Source organism: Pipistrellus kuhlii, unplaced genomic scaffold, assembly GCF_014108245.1.
Source record: "Pipistrellus kuhlii isolate mPipKuh1 unplaced genomic scaffold, mPipKuh1.p scaffold_m20_p_38, whole genome shotgun sequence".
NCBI classification, from domain to species: Eukaryota; Metazoa; Chordata; class Mammalia; order Chiroptera; family Vespertilionidae; genus Pipistrellus; species Pipistrellus kuhlii.
The window spans coordinates 4758637-4779552 of NW_023425538.1; the positions used below are offsets into that span (position 1 = coordinate 4758637).

Below are 20916 nucleotides of genomic sequence, written 5' to 3' on the forward strand. Positions count from 1 at the left end.
TTATGGCATTCAAATTGGAATGGAAGAAGTAAAACTGTCATTATTCACAGATGACATGATATTGTAAGTAGAAAACCCTAACGACTCCACCAGGAAATTATTAGTCTTAACAAATGAATTCAACAATGTAGCAAGATACAAAATCAACATCCACAAATCAATGGCATTTTAATACACCAATAATGAACTCTCAGAAAGTGAATCTAAAAAAAGCAATTCCAATTACCACCGAAACAAAGAATAATAAGATACCTAGGAATAAACTTAGCAAAGAAGGTAAAAATCCTATACTTGGAAAACGATAGGATATTCAAAAAAGAAATAGAGGAGGATATAAATAAAGGGAAGTCTATCTTGTGTTCAGGGATTGGAAGAATTGATATAATTAAAATGTCTATTCAATCCAAAGCAATCTATAGATTCAACACAATTCCTATTAAAATGCCAAAGCATCCATCACAAGGCTAGAAAAATACTCAGAAAATTTACATGGAACCATAAAAGACCCCAAATAGCTTAAGCACTCTTGAGAAGAAAGAATGAAGTAGGAGGGATAGCAATACTGGAAGTCAAAATCTACAACAAAGCAATTATACCCAAAACAGCCTGGTAATGGCACAAGAACAGGCATATAGATCAATGGATCAGAACAGAGACCCCATAAATTGATCCACACCATTATGGCCAATTAATATTTGACAAAGTAGGTAAGAACATACAATGGAGTAAACATAGTTTGTTCAACAAATGGGGATGGGAAAACTAGACAGACACATGCAAAAAGATGAACCTAGACCAGAAACTTACACCATACACAATAATAAACTCAAGGTATATAAAAAACTCAAATGTAAGGCATGAAGCAATAGAAATCTTAGAGGAGAACATAAGCAGTAAAATCTCAGACATCTCATGTAACAATATGTTTAGTGATACATCTCCTAGGGCAGTGGTCGACAAACTCATTAGTCAACAGAGCCAAATACCAATAGTACTGCTACTGAAATTTCTTGCCGTGTTTTGCTGACCACTGTCCTAGGGCAAAGGAAACTAAGGAGAAAATAATCAAATAGGACTACATCAAAATAAAAAGCACACAGCGGGGGAGACAAAATGGTGGCCGAACAGATGGACCTGTTCTGAGTCTAGTCCCAGAGCAGATAGAAGGAGCACCTGAGAATTGCTCAGGGAGTGTTAGTTAGCAAGCTAAGGGGTAGCAGAACTCTAAGAGAAGGTAGGAGTCTGCTGGACAAGATTTACTGACCAAGCAGCCCACGCTGCTATGGAGACCTCTCCCAGAGCTACGGGCTCAGAGGGAAAACTACTCCATCTTACAAAGAAAAGAGGATCTTATTTGAGGCCTGAAAAACCCACAACAGTGGAGACCACCAAACAGCTGTGACCCCCCCAATCGGTGCAAACACGTGGATTCAAGGGAGTTCTTCAATCACCCATCGAAAGGTCAGAGTTTTCCGGGGATAACTTGAGGGATCTGGGTACCCGCTGAGGTGGCAGCTGCAGCTGAAGTTGCTACACAGCCAGAACGGCTCTGAAAGAGGCAGCACCTGCAGAGAGAATCTCGCGTACACTGCCAGACCAAGTGCGAGGTTTGGAGTGATTTTACGAAAAATCAGGACTTTTTTAAAACGCCAAGGGATGCAGGACAAATGTTTAAGAATCGGGACTGTCCCACCAAAAGCAGAGCATCTGGACACCTTGGTGCAGACCCATCCTGCACCTGGTCCCCTTCATCCCCTTGCTTCTGAGTACTAGGGAAGGACTGCCCAATTTGGTATATCCCGGGAGACTACAGGGGGAAATTGCCCTACAGGAAACAAGGGATCACAGTGGAAAGAGACCATCTGGGAGCCAGCACCAAGGAAGCCCACCTCCACAAACCATAGAGAGTGCCTTAGAGAAAAAAGGCTAGAGAAGCCAAAAAGACAGGGAGTCAATCCAGAAACACTGCCATCTAGGGCTGAATTACAAACTGACCTTTTTAAAATATTACTTTTATTTATCTTTTATTTATTTATTTGTTTTATTAAATTATTATCTGTGTACATATTTTAATATTGCCCTGCCCTCCCATACACTCTCCCCCCCAAGAGTTTTGTGTCCATTGGTTGTACTTATATGCCTGTATACAAGTCCTTTGGTTGATCTATTATCTCCCCGAGATCTCCCTAACCTACCTGCTGTAATTTGACAGTCTACTTGTTGCTTTACTGTCTCTATAACTATCCCTTGGTTCATCAGTTTATAATGTTCTTTATTATCCATAAATGAGTGAGGTCATGTGGTGTTTCTCTTTCATTGACTGGCTTATTTCACTCAGCATGATATCCTCCAATTCCATCTAGGTTGCTGCAAATGATGAGAATTCCTTCTTTTTTATGACAGCATAGTATTCCATTGTGTAGATGTACCATAGTTTTTTGATCCAATCATCTGCTGACTGGAACCGAGGCTGTTTCCAGATTCTAGCTATTGTAGATAGTGCTGCTATGAACATAGGGGTGCATATATCCTTTCTGATTGGTGTTTCTAGTTTCTTTGGATATATTCATAGGAGTGGGATTACTGGGTCGAATGAGAGTTCCATTTTCAGTTTTTTGAGGAAACTCCATACTGTTATCCACAGTGGTTGCACCAGTCTGCATGCCCACCAGCAGTGCATGAGGGTTCCTTTTTCTCCACAACCTCTCCAACACTTGTCGTTTGTTGACTTGTTGATGTTGGCAATTCTGACAGGTGTAAGATGGTAACGCATTGCTGTTTTGATTTGAATCTCTCCTATAATTAGTGACTTTGACCATGTTTTCAAGTGCCTTTTGGCCTTCCTTCTGTCTTCTTTTGAAAATATTCTATTTAGGTCCATTGCCCATTTTCTTAATTGGATCATTCATCTTCCTTTTATTTAGTTGTATAAGCTGTTTGTAGATGTTGGAGATTAAACCTTTATCAGTGGTAACATTTGCAAATATGTTCTTCCACACAGTGGGCTATCTTGTTGTTTTGTTGATGTTTTCTTTTGCTGTAAAAAAGCTTTTTATTTTGATGTAGTCCCATTTGTTTATTTTCTCTTTAGCTTCCATTGCCCTAGGGGCAGTATCGGTGAAGAAGTTCTTTTGGCATATGTCTGAGATTTTGCTGCCTGTGGATGGCTTAAGATTTTTATGGTTCCCCATCTTATGTTTAAGCCCTGTATCCATTTTGAGTTTATTTTTGTGTATGGTATAAGTTGGTGAATTAGTTTCATTGTTTTGCAAGTGTCTGTCCAATTTTCCCAACACCATTCATTGAAGAGACTGTCTTGATTCCATTGTATGTTCATATCTCCTTTGTCAAATATTAATTCAGTATAGAGGTTTGGGTTGATATCCAGATTCTCTATTCTATTCCATTGATCTATATGTCTGTTCTTGTGCCAGTACCAGGCTGTTTTGAGAACAGTGGATTTGTAATACAGCTTAAAATCTGCTATTGAGATCCCTCCTACTTTACTCTTCTTTCTCAGGATTGCTGTGACTATTCGGGGTCTTTTATTGTTCCAAATGTACTTTGGGAGAGTTCTTTCTAGGTCTGTGAAATATGCCGTTGGTATTTTAATGGGGAGTGAATTGAATATATAGATTGCTTTAGGAAATATGGACATTTTGATGATGTTGATTCTACCAATCCATGAACATGGTATGTTCTTCCATCTCTTTACATCTTCCTCTAGCTCTTTTTTTAGTGTCCTGTAGTTTTTTTGCAAATAGGTCCTTTACTTCCTTAGTTAAATTTATTCCTAGGTATCTTAATTTTTTTGCTGCAATGGTAAATGGAATTGCTTTTTTAGTCTCTGTTTCTGTAGTTTCACTGCTGGTGTATAGAAATGCCATGGGATTTCTTGGTGTTAATTTTGTATCCTGCTATATTGCCAAATTCATTTATTAAGTCAATTACTTTCTTAGTGGAGTCTTTTGGGTTTCTTATGTACAATATCATGTCATCTGCAAATAAGGAAAATTTTACTTCTTCTTTTCCAATTTGGATGCCTTTTATTTCCTCTTCTTGTTTAATTGCAATGGCTAGTACTTCCAGTACTATTTCAAACAGGAGTGCCGAGAGTGGGCATCCATCTTGTTCCTGTTCTTAAAGGGAATGGTTTTAGTTTTTACCCATTGAGTATGATGTTGACTGTGGGTTTAACATATATAGCTTTTATTATATTGAGGTATGATACTTCTATTCTCACCTTGTTGAAAGTTTTTATCAGGAAAGTGTGTTGGATTTTATCAAATGCTTTTTCTGCATCAATTGATATGACTATAAGATTTTTATCTCTCTATTTGTTTATGTGATGTATTACATTTATTGATTTGTGGATATTGTACCATCCTTGCATTCCTGGAGTAAATCCTACTTGGTCATGGTGTATGATCTTTCTGATGTTCTGCTGGAGCCGATTTGCTAGAATTTTGTTGAGAATTTTGTCATCTATGTTCATGAGGGATATTGGCCTGTAACTCTCTTTCATTAAGTTGTCTTTATCTGGATTTGGTATTAGGATGATGCTGGCTTCATAGAAGGAGTTTGGAAGTGTTCCTTCCTCTTTAATTTTTAGGAATTGTCTGAGGAGGATAGGTTTTAGTTCTTCCTTGAATGTTTGGTAAAACTCTCCTGTGAAGCCATCTGGCCCTGGGCTTTTGTTTGCTGGAAGCTTTTTGATGACTGTTTCAATTTCTTCCCAAGTCACTGGTCTATTGAGATTTTTAGATTCTTCCTGACTGAGTTTTGGAAGTTTGTATTTTTGTAGGAAAATGTCCATTTCCTCCATGTTGTTCAGTTTGTTGGAATAGAGTTGTTCATAGTATTTTGTAACAATCTGTTGTATTTCAGCGGGGTCTGTTGTTATTTCACCTCTTTCATTTCTGATATTGTTTATTTCAGTCCTCTCTCTTTGTTTCTTGGTTAGCCTGGCTCGAGGTTCATCTATCTTGTTTATCCTTTCAAAGAACCAGCTCTTGGTTTTGTTGATCTTATGTGTTATTTCTTTGGTCTCTATGTTGTTTATCTCCGCTCTGATTTTTGTTATTTCCTTCCTTCTGCTTACACTGGACTTTTCTTGTTTCTCTTTTTCTAACTCTTTGAGTTGTAGAGTTAGATAATTTGTTACCATTTTTTCTTGTTTTTTGCAATAGGCTTGTAGGGATATGAACTTCCCTCTCAAAACTGCTTTTGCTGTGTCCCATAGATTTCGGATTGTTGTGTTTTCATTGTCATTTGTTGCCAGGATGTTTTTAATTTCTTCCTTGATTTCTCTGGTAACCCAGTCCTTGTTTAATAACATGCTGTTTAGTCTCCATGTGTTTGATTTGTTAGGGTTATTTTTATTGTAGTTAATTTCCAGTTTTATGCCACGATGATCTGAGAAGATTCTTGATAGGATTTCTCTCTTCTTGAACTTGAAGAGACTTTGCCTATGTCCCAACGTGTGGTCTATCTTTGAGAATGTCCCATGTGCACTTGAGAAGAATGTATATTCTTTGGCTTTGGGGTGAAATGTTCTCAAGATGTCGATTAATTCCATATGGTCTAGTGAGTCATTTAGGATTGATATTTCTTTGCTGATTTTTTCTTTAGATGATTTGTCGAAGGGTGACAGTGGGGTATTAAAATCTCCTACTATGATTGTATTGCTATTAATCTCTCCCTTAATGTCCTCCAGCAGTTTTTTTTTATGTATTTGGGTGCTCCTGTATTGGGTGCATATATATTTACCAGGATTATTTCTTCTTGTTGGAATGCCCTTTAGTATTATGAAGTGGTCTTCATTTTCTCTTGTTATGTCCTTCACTTTTATATCTAATTTGTCAGATATAAGTATTGCTACCCCAGCTTTTTTTTCATTTCCATTCTCCTGTAAAACCTTTTTCCATCCCTTCATCCTCAGTCTGTATGCATGTTTTTTTTTTCTGAAGTGGGTTTCTTGTAGACAACAGATATATTGGTCTTGTTTTCTTATCCAATCTGTTACCCTATGTCTTTTGATTGGAGTATTTAATCCATTTACATTTAAAGATATTATTGATAGGTACTCATTTGATGCCATTTTAATTCTATATCCCTGTGTTCCTTCTTCGCTTCCTATTTCTTTATTTTTACATTAGACCCTTTAGCATTTCTTGCATTGCTGGTTTGGTGGATATAAATTCCTTTCGTCTTTTTTTGTCTGTGACGCTCCTGATTACACCTTTAATTTTGATTGATAGCCTTGCTGGGTACAGTATTCTTGGATTCAGACTCTTCCTTTGCATGACTTTGTATATTTCATCTTATTCCCTTCTGGCCTGATGAATTTCTGTTGAGAAATTATTGGTAGTCTGATGGGGGTTCCTTTATATGTAACTTTCTGTCTCTCTCTGGCTGCTTTTAAGATTCTTACTTTGTCATTGGTGTTTGCCAATTTAATTATAATGTGCCTTGGCATCGGTCTTCCGGGATTCATTTTGCTTGGGACTCTGCGAGCATCTTGGATTTGTGTGGGGTTTTTCTTCTCTATCTCAGGAATGTTTTGTGTCATTATTTCTTGAACTACTTTTTCCAGGTCTTCCTCAGTTTTCTTTCCTTCTGAAACCCCTATTATTCTAATATTGTTTTGTTTTATATTGTCCCCAAATTCCCTTAGGGTCTCCTCCTGCTTTTTAATTTTTTTTTCCTAGAAGCTGCTCTAATTGGGTATTTTTTTCCATCTTGTCTTCTAGCTCACTGAGCGGTCCTCTGCTTCTTCTAGTCTACTCTTGATGCTTTCTATTGAGTTCTTCATAGTAGCGATGTCATTTTTCATTTCTTCTTGGTTTATCTTCATTTCCTCTTGGTTCTTCTTCAATTCCTCTTGGTTCTTATTCATATCATCAAATTTCTCTTCCATTATTTTTAGCCATCCTACGATTATTACTCTGAATTCTTGCTCTGGTAGATTGCTTGCCTCTTACTCGTTTACTTTCTTTTCTGGTGATGGCTGCTTTTCTTTCAAGTGCGGGCTATTTCTTTGTCTCCCCATGGTCTCTCTTTTCAGGATGTCTGCTTATGTGGTGTTCCTTTTCCTGTGTTGATTCAAAGGCACAAAATACAACACTACCAGGTACAACACAAAAGGCACTTAACAGGAATGTATTTGCGATATTAATAACCTCTAATAAAGGTGACCACTAGAGAACGGCAAATTAGGGCATAGGAGAGAAGGAAGAAAGGTAAAAATAAAATTAAAAAATAAAAAATAAAATAAAAAAGAGGGTTAAATAAAGAGATAGAAAAAGAAGAAGAAAAAGTAATGATGAAATGAAGTTGGAAAACAGGGAAAAAAGAAAAGGAGAGAGAGAGAGAGAGAGAGAGAGAGAGAGAGAGAGAGAGAGAGAATAAGCAAAGAGAGAAAGCGGAAACAAACTATATATATATATGTGGAGAAAATTCCCATAGAACAACCACTAATCCCAGCCAATGCCAGCAACAATACTTGGAGATTAATACAAACTTCAATATCAACTACTGTTAAGTAGGGCTATGATATACAGAAGTAAAACAAACAAAAACAAAGGATTTTTAAAAAATACAAAGCAACAATAACAGCACAAGAATAAGCATAAAAATTTCACTAAAAAGCATAAAAATTCACTATAATCAACATTCATGCAAACAACGATAAAAGGATAGAGGGGAGAACAGGTTTTTTTGTTTGTTTGTTTTTATAACTAGTTAATATATTGAAGAGAGTGGTATTTATACACTTGGATCAGGGGGTTGGAAATTAGGTCTCTTAGTATGGTGAGAGTTTTAGCAGGGGGTGTACAGAAAGAATAGGGGAAAAACTAAAGCTGGAAAGGAATAGGATAAACAGGAGACAAAAAGGTAAAGGTTAGTAAGAGAGTGATGGTGTAAAGGTCGAGTTGAGATATGGTTGAACGATGCTAAAGTAGAGATTAAAATAGAATGAAGACTAATCCTAATGTAAAATAAAGAGAAAATAAAATGATACTGGAGGAAAAAAAAAGAAGAAAAAGGGAACAAAAAATGCAAAATAGCAGTAGTAATAGTGATGATTGAGATTAAAGATATAATAATTGAAAAGGTAAAATCAAGTAAGGAAAAAAGAAAAAATTCGTTTCTTAAGTAAAAGAAGTAAAAAATAAAAATAAAATAAAAGTTGTAAAAATAAAAATAAAATAAAGAATAGTAAAATTAGCATAAAAATGTCCAGTAGTGGTCATTCATTTCCTCTGTTATTGTATTTGGCACACCCAATTCTCAGACCAGAGAGTCTTTCAGTTCTCAGCGTTCCACTGCACCTCAGTTATTTGTGTCCATTTATTTTTGATTAATTAAAAGAAAAAAAGAAAAAAGATTAAACCTTTATCAGTGGTATCATTTGCAAATATGTTCTCCCACACCATCTCACACCTGTCAGAATGGCCAACATCAACAAATCAACAAACAATAAGTGTCGGCGAGGTTGTGGAGAAAAAGGAACCCTCGTGCACTGCTGGTGGGAATGCAGACTTGTGCAACCACTGTGGAGAACAGTGTGGAATTTCCTCAAGAAACTGAAAATGGAACTTCCATTTGACCCAGTAATCCCACTTCTAGGAATATATCCCAAGAAACTAGAAACACCAATCAGAAAGGATATATGCAAACCTATGTTCATAGCAGCACAATCTACAATAGCCAGAATTTGGAAACAGCCTAGGTGCCCGTCAGCAGATGATTGGATCCAAAAACTATGGTACATCTACACAATGGAATACTATGCTGTCATAAAAAAGAAGGAATTCTCATCATTTGCAGCAACCTGGATGGAATTGGAGAACATCATGCTGAGTGAAATAAGCCAATCAATGAAAGAGAAACACCACATGACCTCACTCATTTGTGGATGATAAAGAACATTATAAACTGATGAGCCGAAAGATAGATATAGAGACAGTATATCAACAAGTAGACTGTGAAATTACAGCGGGGAGGGGAGGAAGATCTGGGAGAGATAATAGATCAACCGAAGGACTTTTATACATGCATGTAAGTACAAACAATGGACAGAAAACTCTGGGGAGGGAGGGGATGTGTGGGAGGGAAGGAGGGGGGCAAAAAAAATCAATAAAATATATTAAAAAAACACAAAAAAAACAAAAACAAAAAAAGCACAGCCTACTGAATGGGATAAAATATGTCAAAGATATATCTGAAAAGGGGTTAATATTCAAAATTTGTAAGAACTCATACAACTATAGACCAAATAAACAAAAAATCCATTTAAAAATGGACAGAGGATCTGAATAGACACTTCTCCAAAGACGGCATATATCTGGCCAATAGACATGAAAAGATGTTCAACATCACTAATTTTCAGAGAAATGCAAATTAAAACCACAGTGAGATATCACCTTCACACCTGTTAGAATGGCCTCAACAATAAATCAACAAACAAGTGTTGGTGAGGATGTAGAGAAAAGAGAAATTTGTGCACTGTTGGTGGGAATGCAGATTGGTACAGCCACTATGGAAATTATGGAGGTTTTTCAAAAATATAAAAACGCAATTGCCATATGACCCAACAATTACACTCTGGTATATGCATCTCTGTGATCACATCACTGTCATTTACAACAACCAACCTATGGAAGCAACCCAAGTGCCCTTCAATAAATGAGTGAATAAAAAAGAAGTGGTACATATAATATACAATGGAATATTACTCAGCCATAAAAAAGTGAACTCTTAACATTTGTGGCAGCATTGATAGACCTAGAGAGTATTATGCTAACTGAAATAAATCAGTCAGAAAAAGACAAATACAGTATGATCTTATTATATGTGGAATCTAAAGAAGAAAATAAATGAACAAACAAAATGGAAACAGATTCATAGATGCAAAGAACAAACTCTTGATTGCCAGAGGGGAAGAGAATTAGAGGACTGAGTAAAAAAGGTGAAGGTATTAAGAAGTACAAATTGGTGGTTACAAAACAGTCACAGGGTTGCAAGTTTTGGCATTGGGAATATAGTCAATAATATTGTAATAAATATGTATAGTGCCCAGTGGGTACTTCAATTATCAGAAGATCACTTCATAAATTATATAATTGTCTAATCATTATGCTGTATACCTGAAACTAAAATAAATTTTTAAATATCAAAAAAAAAGAAAAAAGAAAAGGGAAAAAAAAAAAAAAGGGCAGTTTGTAATTCAGCCCTTAGGTGGCAGTGTTTCTGGTTTGACCTCCCAGTCTTTTTGGTTGCTCTGGCCCTCTTTCTCTATGGCTCTAGCTGCCAGGGTGCTGGCTCCCAGACTATCTTTTCTGGCTCCGATCCCCCGTTTCCAGGAAGGCAATTTCCCTCTGCAATCTCCCCGGATATGCCCAACTGGGCAGTCCTTCCCTAGTATTCAGAAGCAAGGGGGTGAAGGGGATCAGGTGCCAAGGTGTCCAGATTTTCTGCCCTTGGCAGGACAGCCCCTATTCTTAACAATCTGTCCCGTGTACCTTGGTGTTTTAAAAGGGTCCCACTTCTGGGAAAGATTACGCCAAACACAGCACTGGGTCTCGCAGGACAGGATTCTCGCTGCAGCTGCAGCCTTCTTTCAGCGCAGCTCAGCGCCAGGACTGCTCTGGTGCTCCGCGGCTACAGTCACAGCGGGGCCGCTCAGGAGCGCCGCACCCTCACGCTATCCCCACAAACTCTGACCTTTCTGTGGGTGATTGAAGAATTCCCTTGAATCCATGTGTTTGCGCCAATTGGGTTGTCACAGCTGCTCGATGGTCTCCTCTGCTGTGGGTTTTCCAGGCCTCAGAGAAGATCCTCCTTTCCTGGTAAGATAGCGCAGCCTTCCTCTGAGACCGTAGCTCTGGGAGAGGTCTCCGCCACCGGAGTGGATCCTTCTTTACCTTCCTTTAGGGTTCCGCTGCCCCTTAGCTGCCAATCAATATTCCCAGAGCGACTCAGACGCTGCTTCTATCTGTTCTGGGACCAGGGTCAGAACAAGTCCATCTGTTCAGTTGCCATCTTGTCCCCTCTCTCCATAAATATTACTTTTAATTAATCAAAAATAAACAGACACAAATAACTAAAAAATAGCCTACTTAAAATTAAGGACTAGCTTACAAAACTGAGGTGCAGTGGTATGCAGGGAACTGCAATACTGTCTAGACTGAGAAACAGGCGTACCAAATAGAATAGCAAAGTAAGTGAAAGACCTTCATTACTGCACATTTTTATGCTATATTTTCTATTTTTTATTTTATTTTAATTTTTTATATCTTTTCTTTTACTTAAGAAAAGAAAGTTTTTCTTTTTTCCTCACTTGATTTTACCTTTTCAATTATTACATTTCTTAGTTTCAATCATCATTATTACTACTGCTATTTTGCATTTTTTTACTTTTTCTTTTCTTAAGTACCATTTTATTTTCTCTTTATTTTACCTTAGTATTAGCATTCTTCATTCTATTTTCATCTCTATTATAGCATTGTTCAACCCTATCTCAACTTGACATTTACCCTATGACTCACTTCCTAACTTTTTCCCTTTTTGTGTCCTATTTATCTTAACCCATTCCTGCTGTAGTTTTTCCCTATTCTTTCTGTATACCCCCTGCTAAAATTTTCATCCTACTTATACACCTGGTTTCCAACCCCCTGCTCCAAGTGCATACGTACCACTCTCTTCACTATCTTAACTATTTAAAAAAACAAAACTGTTTTCCTCTCTGTCCTTTTGTTGATATTTGCATGAATGTTGATTATATTGAATTTTTATGCTTTTTAGTGAGATTGATATGCTTATTCTTTTGTTGTTATTGTTGCTTAGTATTTTTTAAAGACTTTGTTTTTTGTTTTTGTTTGTGTTTTTCTTCTGTTTATCATTGCTTGCTTGATATTAGTGGGTATTGTAGTTTGCATTAATTTCCAAATACTGTTGTGGGCACTTGCTGGGATTACTGGTAGTTCTATTGGAATTTTCTCCACATATATATAGTTTGTTCCCCTTTTCTCTCTTAGTCTGTTTTCTCTCTCTCTCTCTCTCTCTCTCTCTCTCTCTCTCTCTCTCTCTCTCTCTCTCTCTCTTTCTCTCTCTCTCTCTCCCCCCTCTATCTTTCTTTCCTGTTTCACAATTTCATTTCAAGTGTACTTTTTTTTCATTTTTCTTTTTTGTATCTCTATATTTATCCCTCTTCTTTATTTTACTTTACCTCATTCTCTCCTATACCCTCATTTGCCTTTCTCTAGTGATCACCTTTATTAGAGGTTATTAATATTGCAAATACATTTCTGTTCAGTGACTATTGTGTTGTACCTGGTAGTGTTCTGTTTTGTGCGTTTAAATCAATACAGGAGAAAGAGAACTGCATAACCAGTTCTTAGAGAAAAAGAAAGGCCATGGTGAGACAAAGATATAGCCCACACATGAAAGAAAAGCAGGCATCACCAGAAAAGAAAGTAAACGTGTTAGACACAAGTAACCTATCAGAGCAAGAATTCAAAGTAATGATCATAAGATGGCTAAAAACAATGGAAGACAAATTTGACAATATGAGTAAGAACCAAGAGGAAATAAAGAACCAAGGGGCAATGAGGATGAACCAAGAAGTAATGAAAAATGACATCGGTACTGTAAAGAACTCAGTAGAAAGCATCAAGAGTAGACTAGAGGAGAAACCAAGATGGTGGCATACGGTTGACACCCGAATGCAGCCTACCACAACAAATTTGAATTTAGAACTGGAAAACAGGGAAGGCATTGCCCTGAAGCACTGGATGGCTAGCTGAGAGGAGGCTCTGCCATCTGGAAAGGAGAGAGAAGGCACACTGAACCTCAGGAACTGTGAAGGTATGGAGAACTGTGTGCGCAAAAAGGTGCTGGCTTACTCCCAGTGTGCTGAGAGGAGGGCCAAACCGAGATTGCTGCTGGTGTAATCCTGGTGTGCAATAGAGCGGGCTGGGCTGAGTTCGCTACTGAATTACTCCTGGCATGGGTAGAGGGTGGACAGCTAATGCTTGGCTGGCTTTCTTATTTGAGAGGAAAACAGAATCACCGTATTGCTCTGATAGATGGGCCGAGACAGGGAAAGGCCAGACTGTCAGGCAGTGGCAGAGATCTCTTGGAGGTTTGTGAAGCCAGAGGCCATTACTGCGGGACTTGGGGAGGAGCCCAAGGGAAAACAAAGTTTGTCTGCAAAAACCCGAGACTCCGCCCTACCTGTGGCTGAGCACAGAAGCTCTCCCAGAGGCTGGCTTTCTCTAAGGAGGGACTGGCCGAAATCCAAAGCTTGTCTGTGCCTTTACCAAAGAGGTGTGCATGCCTGCAAACAATCTTCCGAAACTCACTGCGAGCAGGACTTTTCTAAGGCGAGACTGACAGGGAACCAAAGATTGTCTGTGCCACCCCGAGACCCCGCCCCATCCAAGCTGAGTACAGAAACCCTCCTAGCTGAGACACTGCTGATCCTCGCAGCCAATTGGCTTGGAGATCAATACTTCCCAGTGATACCAACAATAAGCAAGGCTTAACAACAATACTGCACACAGCCCACACAGGGCTACACCAAGACTCTCCACCGCAGGTAACAGGAAAGGCTGTGCTACTGGGCTCTACCAGGACACCTAACACACAAAACTATTCCATCAAATCAGGGAAACAACTAAAATGCAGAAAAGAGGAAGGACACAAAGGAAGGAGATGGAGGAAAAGATTGGACATTGAGTTCAAAACTACAGTTACAAGATTATTCAACAATATCCTAAAAAAGGCCGATAAAATAAATAAGACCTATGAGGATATGAAAAAGGAGCAACTAGAAGTAGTAAGGGAGCAATTAGAAATGAAGAAAACATTGTCTGCAATAAAAAATATTACAGAGTCCTAAAAACAGATGGGAAGATCGCAAGAATCAAGACAAAGATTTAGAACACAAAGAGCTAGAGGATATTCCTCTGCAGAAGAAAGAAGACAAGAGAACCCAGAAAGTTGAAGATAGTGTAAGAAACCTCTGGGACAATTTCAAGTGAACCAACATTAGAATTGTGGGGATTCCAGAAGAAGGGAGAGAGGGAGATATCGAAAGTATACTGGAAGAAATGGTGACAGAAAACTTCCCCCACCTGGTGAGAGAATTAGACTTACAAGGCCAGGAAGCTCGCAGAATCCCAAACATAAGGAATCCAAGAAGGACCACACCAAGGCTCATCATAATTAAAATTCCAAGAGCAAAATACAAAGAAAGAATATTAAAAGCAGCAAGAGAAAAGCAGGTAGTTACCTATAAAGGAACACCCATACAATTGTCAGCTGATTTCTCAACAAAAACCATGCAGGCCAAATGGAAATGGCAAGAAATATTCAAGGTGATGAATAGCAAGAACCTACAGCCAAAAATACTCAATCCAGCAAGGCTATCACTCAGAATCGAAGGCCAGATAAAGAGCTTCACAAATAAAAAAAAGCTAAAAGAGTTCATCACGGCCAAATCAGAATTATATGAATTGCTGAAGGGAGTTATTTAAGAAGAAGAAGAAGATTAAGATAAAAATTATGAACAACAAATATGTAACTATCAACAAGTGAATCTAAAAACCAAGGGAATTAAAAAATCTGATGAACAATATTAACTGTTGAATATTATAGAATCAGAGGTATGGAAAGGGAGTGGACTGACGATTCCCGGGGAAAAGGTGAGTGGGGGTGCGGGATAAGACTGAAAAAAACTGTGCACCTATGGATGAGGACAATGGGGGATGGGGAAAGGAGAGAGGGTTGGGTGGGAACCTGGTGGAGGGGAGCAATTGAGTGGGTTGGAAGGAATACATTTGTAATAATCTGAACAATAAAGATTTATTAAAATAATAATAATAAATAAAAGAATAAATAATTTAAAAATAAAGACAAAAAAGAGTAGACTAGAAAAAGCGGAGGACTACATCAGTGAGCTAGAAGATAAGATGGAAAAAAACAAATTAGAACAGCCTTTAAAAAAAAATTAAAAAGCAGGAGGAGAGACTACAGGAACTTTGGGAAAATACAAAACAAAACAATATTAGAATAATAGGAGTTCCAGAAGGAAAGAAAATTGAGGAAGACATGGAAAACGTATTTCAAAAAATAATGACAGAAAAATTTCCTGCGATAGAGAAGAAAAAACCCACACAAATCCAAGATGCTTGCAGAGTCCAAAGCAAAATGAAACCCAAGACCAATGCCAAGGCACATTATAATTAAATTGGCAAAAACCAATGAAAAAGTAAGAATCTTAAAAGCTGCCAGAGAAATATAAAATGGTACATATAAAGGAACCCCATCAGATTAGCAACTGATTTCTCCACAGAAACTTATCAGGCCAAAAGGGAATGGGATGAAATATACAAAGTCATGCAAAGAAAGGGTCTGAATCCAATAATACTGTACCCAGCAAGGCTATCAATCAAAATTGAAGGTGAAATCAGGAGTGTCACAGACAAAAAAAGATGAAAGGAATTTATCTCCACCAAACCAGCAATGCAAGAAATGCTAAAGAGTCTAATGTAAAAATAAAGAAATAGGAAGCAAAGAAAGAACACAGGGGTATAGAATAAAAATAGGGTCAAATGAGTACCTATCAATAATAACATTAAATGTAAATGGATTAAGTGCTCCAATCAAAACACATAAGGTAACAGATTGGATAAGAAAACAAGACCCATATATCTGCTGTCTACAAGAAACCAATTTCAGGGGGGAAAAAAGCACACAGACTGAGAGTGAAGGGATGGAAAAAGTTTTTCCAGGCAAATGCAATTGAAAAAAAATAAAGGTGGAGTAGCAATACTTATATCTGACAAACTAGATCTCAAAGTGAAGGACATAAGAAAAGATAATGAAAGGCACTTCATAATAATAAAGGGAGCAATCCAATAAGAACAAATAACCCTGGTAAACATATATGCACCCAATACAGGAGCACCCAAATACATAAAAAAAAAAAAACACCTGCTGGAGGACATTAAGGGAAAGATTAATAGCAATACAATCATAGTAGGAGATTTTAATACCCCACTGTCACCCTTGGAGAAATAATCTAAACAAAAAATCAGCAAAGAAACATCAATCCTAAATGACTCACTACAACAGATGGAATCTATTGGCATCTTCAGAACATTTAACCCCAAACTACAGAATATACATTCTTCTCAAGTGCACATGTGTCATTTTCAAAGATAGACCACATTTTGGACATAGGCAAAGTCTCTTCAAATTCAAGAAGAGAGAAATCATATCAAGCATCTTCTCAGATCACAGGGGCATAAAACTGGAAATTAACTACAATAAAAATAACCCTAAAAAATCAAACACATGGAGACTAAACAGCATGTTATTAAACAAGGACTGGGTTACCAGAGAAATCAAGGAAGAAATTAAAAACATCCTGGCAACAAATGACAAGAAAAACACAACAATCCAAAATCTATGGGACACAACAAAAGCAGTTTTGAGAGGGAAGTTCATATCCCTACAAGCCTATTGCAAAAAACAAGAAAAAATGGTAACAAATTATCTAACTCTACAACTCAAAGAGTTAGAAAAAGAGAAACAAGAAAAGCCCAGTGTAAGCAGAAGGAAGGAAATAACAAAAATCAGAGTGGAGATAAAGGGCATAGACACCACAGATACAATACCAAAGATCAACAAAACCAAGAGCTGGTTCTTTGAAAGGATAAACAAGATTGATGAACCTTGAGCCAGGCTAACCAAGAAACAAAGAGAGAGGACTGAAATAAACAAAATCAGAAAAGAAAGAGGTGAAAAAACAACAGACCCTGCTGAAATACAAAGGGTTGTTACAAAATACGATGCACAACTCTATTCCAACAAACTGGACAACATGGAGGAAATGGACATATTCCGAAAACTATATATAACCATCCAAAACTCAGTCAAGAAGAATCTAAAAATCTCAATTGGCCAGTAACTTTGGAAGAAATTGAAGCAGTCATCAAAAAGCTTCCAGCAAACAAAAGCCCAGGGCCAGATGGCTTCACAGGAGAGTTTTACCAAACATTCAAGGAAGAACTAAAACCTATCCTCCTCAGACTATTCCAAAAAATTCAAGAGGAAGGAACACTTCCAAACTCCTTCTATGAAGCCAGCATCACCCTAATACTAAATCCAGATAAAGACAACACAATGAAAGAGAATTATGAGCTAATATCCCTCATGAACATAAATGCCAAAATCCTAAACAAAATTCTAGCAAATTGGCTCCAGCAGAACATCACAAAGATCATACACCATGACCAAGTAGGATTTATTCCAGGAATGCAAGGATGATACTATATCCACAAATCAATAAACATGATACATCACATAAACAAATAGATAAAAATCATATAGTCATATCAATTGATGCAGAAAAAGCATTTGATAAAATCCAACACACTTTCCTGATAAAAACTCTAATCAAGGTGTGAATAAAAGGATCATACTTCAACATAATAAAAACTATATATGATAAACCCATAGCAAACATTATACTCAATGGGAAAAAACTAAAACCATTTTCTCTAAGAACAGGAAGACAGGAATGCCCACTCTCACCACTCCTGTTTGACATAGTACTGGAAGTACTAGACATTGCAATTAGACAAGAAGAAGAAATAAAAGGCATCCAAATTGGAAAAGAAGAAGTAAAGTTGTCCTTATTTGCAGATGACATGATATTATACATCAAAAACCAAAAGACTCCATCAAAAAACTAATTGACTTAATAAATGAATTTGGCAATGTATCAGGATACAGAATTAATGCCAAGAAATCCATGGCATTTCTATATACCAACAGTGAAATTACAGAAACAGAGAATAAAAAGGCAATCCCATTTACCATCTCACCCAAAAAACTAAGATACCTAGGAATAAACCTAACTAAGGAAATATAAGACCTATATGCAGAAAACTACATGACCCTGAAATAAGTGATAGGGGAAAATGTAAACAGATGAAAGAACATGCCACGTTCATGGGTTGGTAGAATAAACATCATCAAAATGTCCATACTTCCCAAAGCAATTTATAGGTTCAATGCATTCCCCATTAAAATATCAATGGCATATTTCACAGACCTAGAAAGAACTCTCCAAAAATTCATCCGGAACAAAAAAAGACCCCAAGTAGCCACAGCAATCTTGAGAAAGAAGAATAAAGTAGGAGGGATCTCAATACCAGATTTCAAGCTGTATTATAATACAAAGCCACTTTTCTCAAAACAGCCTGATGCTGGCACAAGAACAGACATATATTGATAGATCAATGGAATAGAATAGAGAATCTGGATATCAACCCAAACCTCTATACTGAATCAATATTTGACAAAGGAGATATGAACATACAATGGAATCAAGACAGTCTCTTCAATAAATGGTGTTGGGAAAATTGGACAGACACAGACACTTGCAAAACAATGAAACTAATTCACCAACTTATACCATACACAAAAATAAACTCAAAATGGATACAGGGCTTAAACATAAGATGGAAAACCATAAAAATCCTAAAGCCATCCACAGGCAGCAAAATCTCAGACATATGCCAAAAGAACTTCTTCACTGATACTGCCCCTAGAGCAATGGAAGCTAAAGAGAAAATAAAGAAATAGGACTACATCAAAATAAAAAGTTTTGTTTTTTTTTTTTACAGCAAAAGAAACCATTAAAAAACAACAACAACAACAACGACAAGAAATCCCACTGTGTGGGAGAATATATTTGCAAATGTTATCACTGATAAAGGTTTAATCTCCAACATCTACAGACAGCTTATACAACTAAATGAAATGAAGATAAATGATCCAATTAGAAAATGGGCAATGGACCTAAAGAGAATCTTTTGAAAAGAAAACAGAGGAAGCCCAAGAGAAACATGAAAACATGGTCAAAATCACTAATTATCTGAGAGATGCAAATCAAAACAACAATGTGGTACCATCTCACTCCTGTCAGGATGGCCACCATCAACAAATCAACAAACGACAAGTGTTGGCAAGGTTGCGGAGAAAAGGAACCCTCGTGCACTGCTGGTGGGCATGCAGACTGGTGCAACCATTGTGGAGAACAGTATGGACTTTCCTTAAAAAACTAGAAATGGAACTCACATTTGACCCAGTAATCCCACTCCTAAGAATATATTCTAAGAAACCAGAAACACCAATCAGAAAGGATATATGCACAGCTATGTTCAGAGCAGCACAATTTACAATAGTTAGGATTTAGAAACAGCCTAGCTGCCCATCAGCAAATGATTGGATCAAAAAAATATGGGACATTTACACAATGGAATACTATGCTGCCATAAAAAAGAAGGAATTCTTATCATTTGCATCAACCTAAATGGAATTGGAGAACATCATGCTGAGTGAAATAAGCCAGTCAATGAAAGAGAAACACCACACGATTTCACTCATTTATGGATAATAAAGAACATTATAAACTGATGAACAAAAAGATAGACACAGAGACAGTAAAGCAACAAACAAACTGTCAAATTACAGCGGGGAGAGTAGGGAGATATGGGGGAGATAAGAGATCAACCAAAGGACTTGTATACATGCATATAAGCAAAACCAATGGACGAAAAACTCTGGGGAGGGAGGGCATGTATGGGAGTGGAGGGGAAGCAATAGTAACATATGTACACATATACCTCAATAATAAATAAATTAACAAACAAATAAATAAATAAATAATAAAACGAAATTACTTCATAAATACAGAAAAAAATAAAATAAAATAAAATATAAAAAGCACACCAAAAAAAAAAAACCACTATCGCAGAAACTGTTTTGGTTCAGTGGATGGAGTGTTGTTTTGTGGCCTGAAGAATCCCAGGTTTGATTCTGGACAAGGCCGTGTACCTTGGTTACAGGCACATTCCTGGTGAGGGGTGTACAGGAGACAGCTGGTCAATGTGTCTCTCTCATCGATGTTTCTAACTCTCTATCCCTCTCCCTTTCTCTCTGTGAAAAATCAATAAAATATATATTAAAAAAAAGAAACCACTATCAAAATGAAAAGGGAATTCACTCTATGGGAGAACATATTTGCCAATGATATATCTGATAAGAAATTAATACCAAAAATATAGAAAGTACTCACACAATGCAGCTGAAGGAAAACAAATGATGCAACTAAAAAATGGACAGAAAACTTGAATATACATTCCTCCAAAGAGGACATAAAAATGTCCAAAAGACTTAAGAAAAAAATGTTCAAAGTCACTATTCATCTGAGACATAAAACCTATCACCTCACACCTGCCAAAATGGCTATTATTAAAAAAAAATCAACAAACAAGTGCTGGCAAGGATGTGGAGAATGTTGTGGGAATGAAGATTGTTGCAGCCATTATGAAAAGAATATGCAGTTTCCTTAAAAATATAAAAACGGAACTTCCATTTGACTTTGTGATCCCACTTCTGGGAATATATCCAAAATACCTCAAAACACCAATCAGAAAGAATATATGCATCCCTATGTTCATAGCAGAATTACTTACAATAGATAAGATTTGGAAACAGCCCAGGTTCTCATCCATAGAAAAATGGATAAAAAAGCTGTAGGACATTTTACACAATGGAATACTATGCAGCTATAAAAAAGGGACATCTTACCCCTTGGGACACCATGGATGGGCCTAAGAAAGACAAATATCACATGACCTCATTTATTTGTGGGATCTAATGAACAAAACCAATTAACCAACAAAGTAATACCCAAAGCATGGAGTAATGAACAGATTGGCATAACTTGATGCAGAATTAGGTGTACAAGAAGAGATATGCCAAAGAGCATATATACTTACTAGAGGCCTGGTGCACAAAATTAGTGCACTGAGTATGGGGTCCCTCAGCCCA

At 37.1% G+C, this 20916-nt stretch overlaps 1 protein-coding gene across 1 annotated transcript in view; it reads right to left on the reverse strand.

Moving 5' to 3' along the window:
* The window catches only part of SYTL5 (synaptotagmin like 5), a 258501-nt gene that overhangs the window by 118059 nt on the left and 119526 nt on the right, over nucleotides 1-20916 (reverse strand). Inside the window, 1 exon segment of the mRNA XM_036408213.2 lies at nucleotides 5208-5213. Within this exon segment, the coding sequence (XP_036264106.1) occupies nucleotides 5208-5213 (6 nt within the window).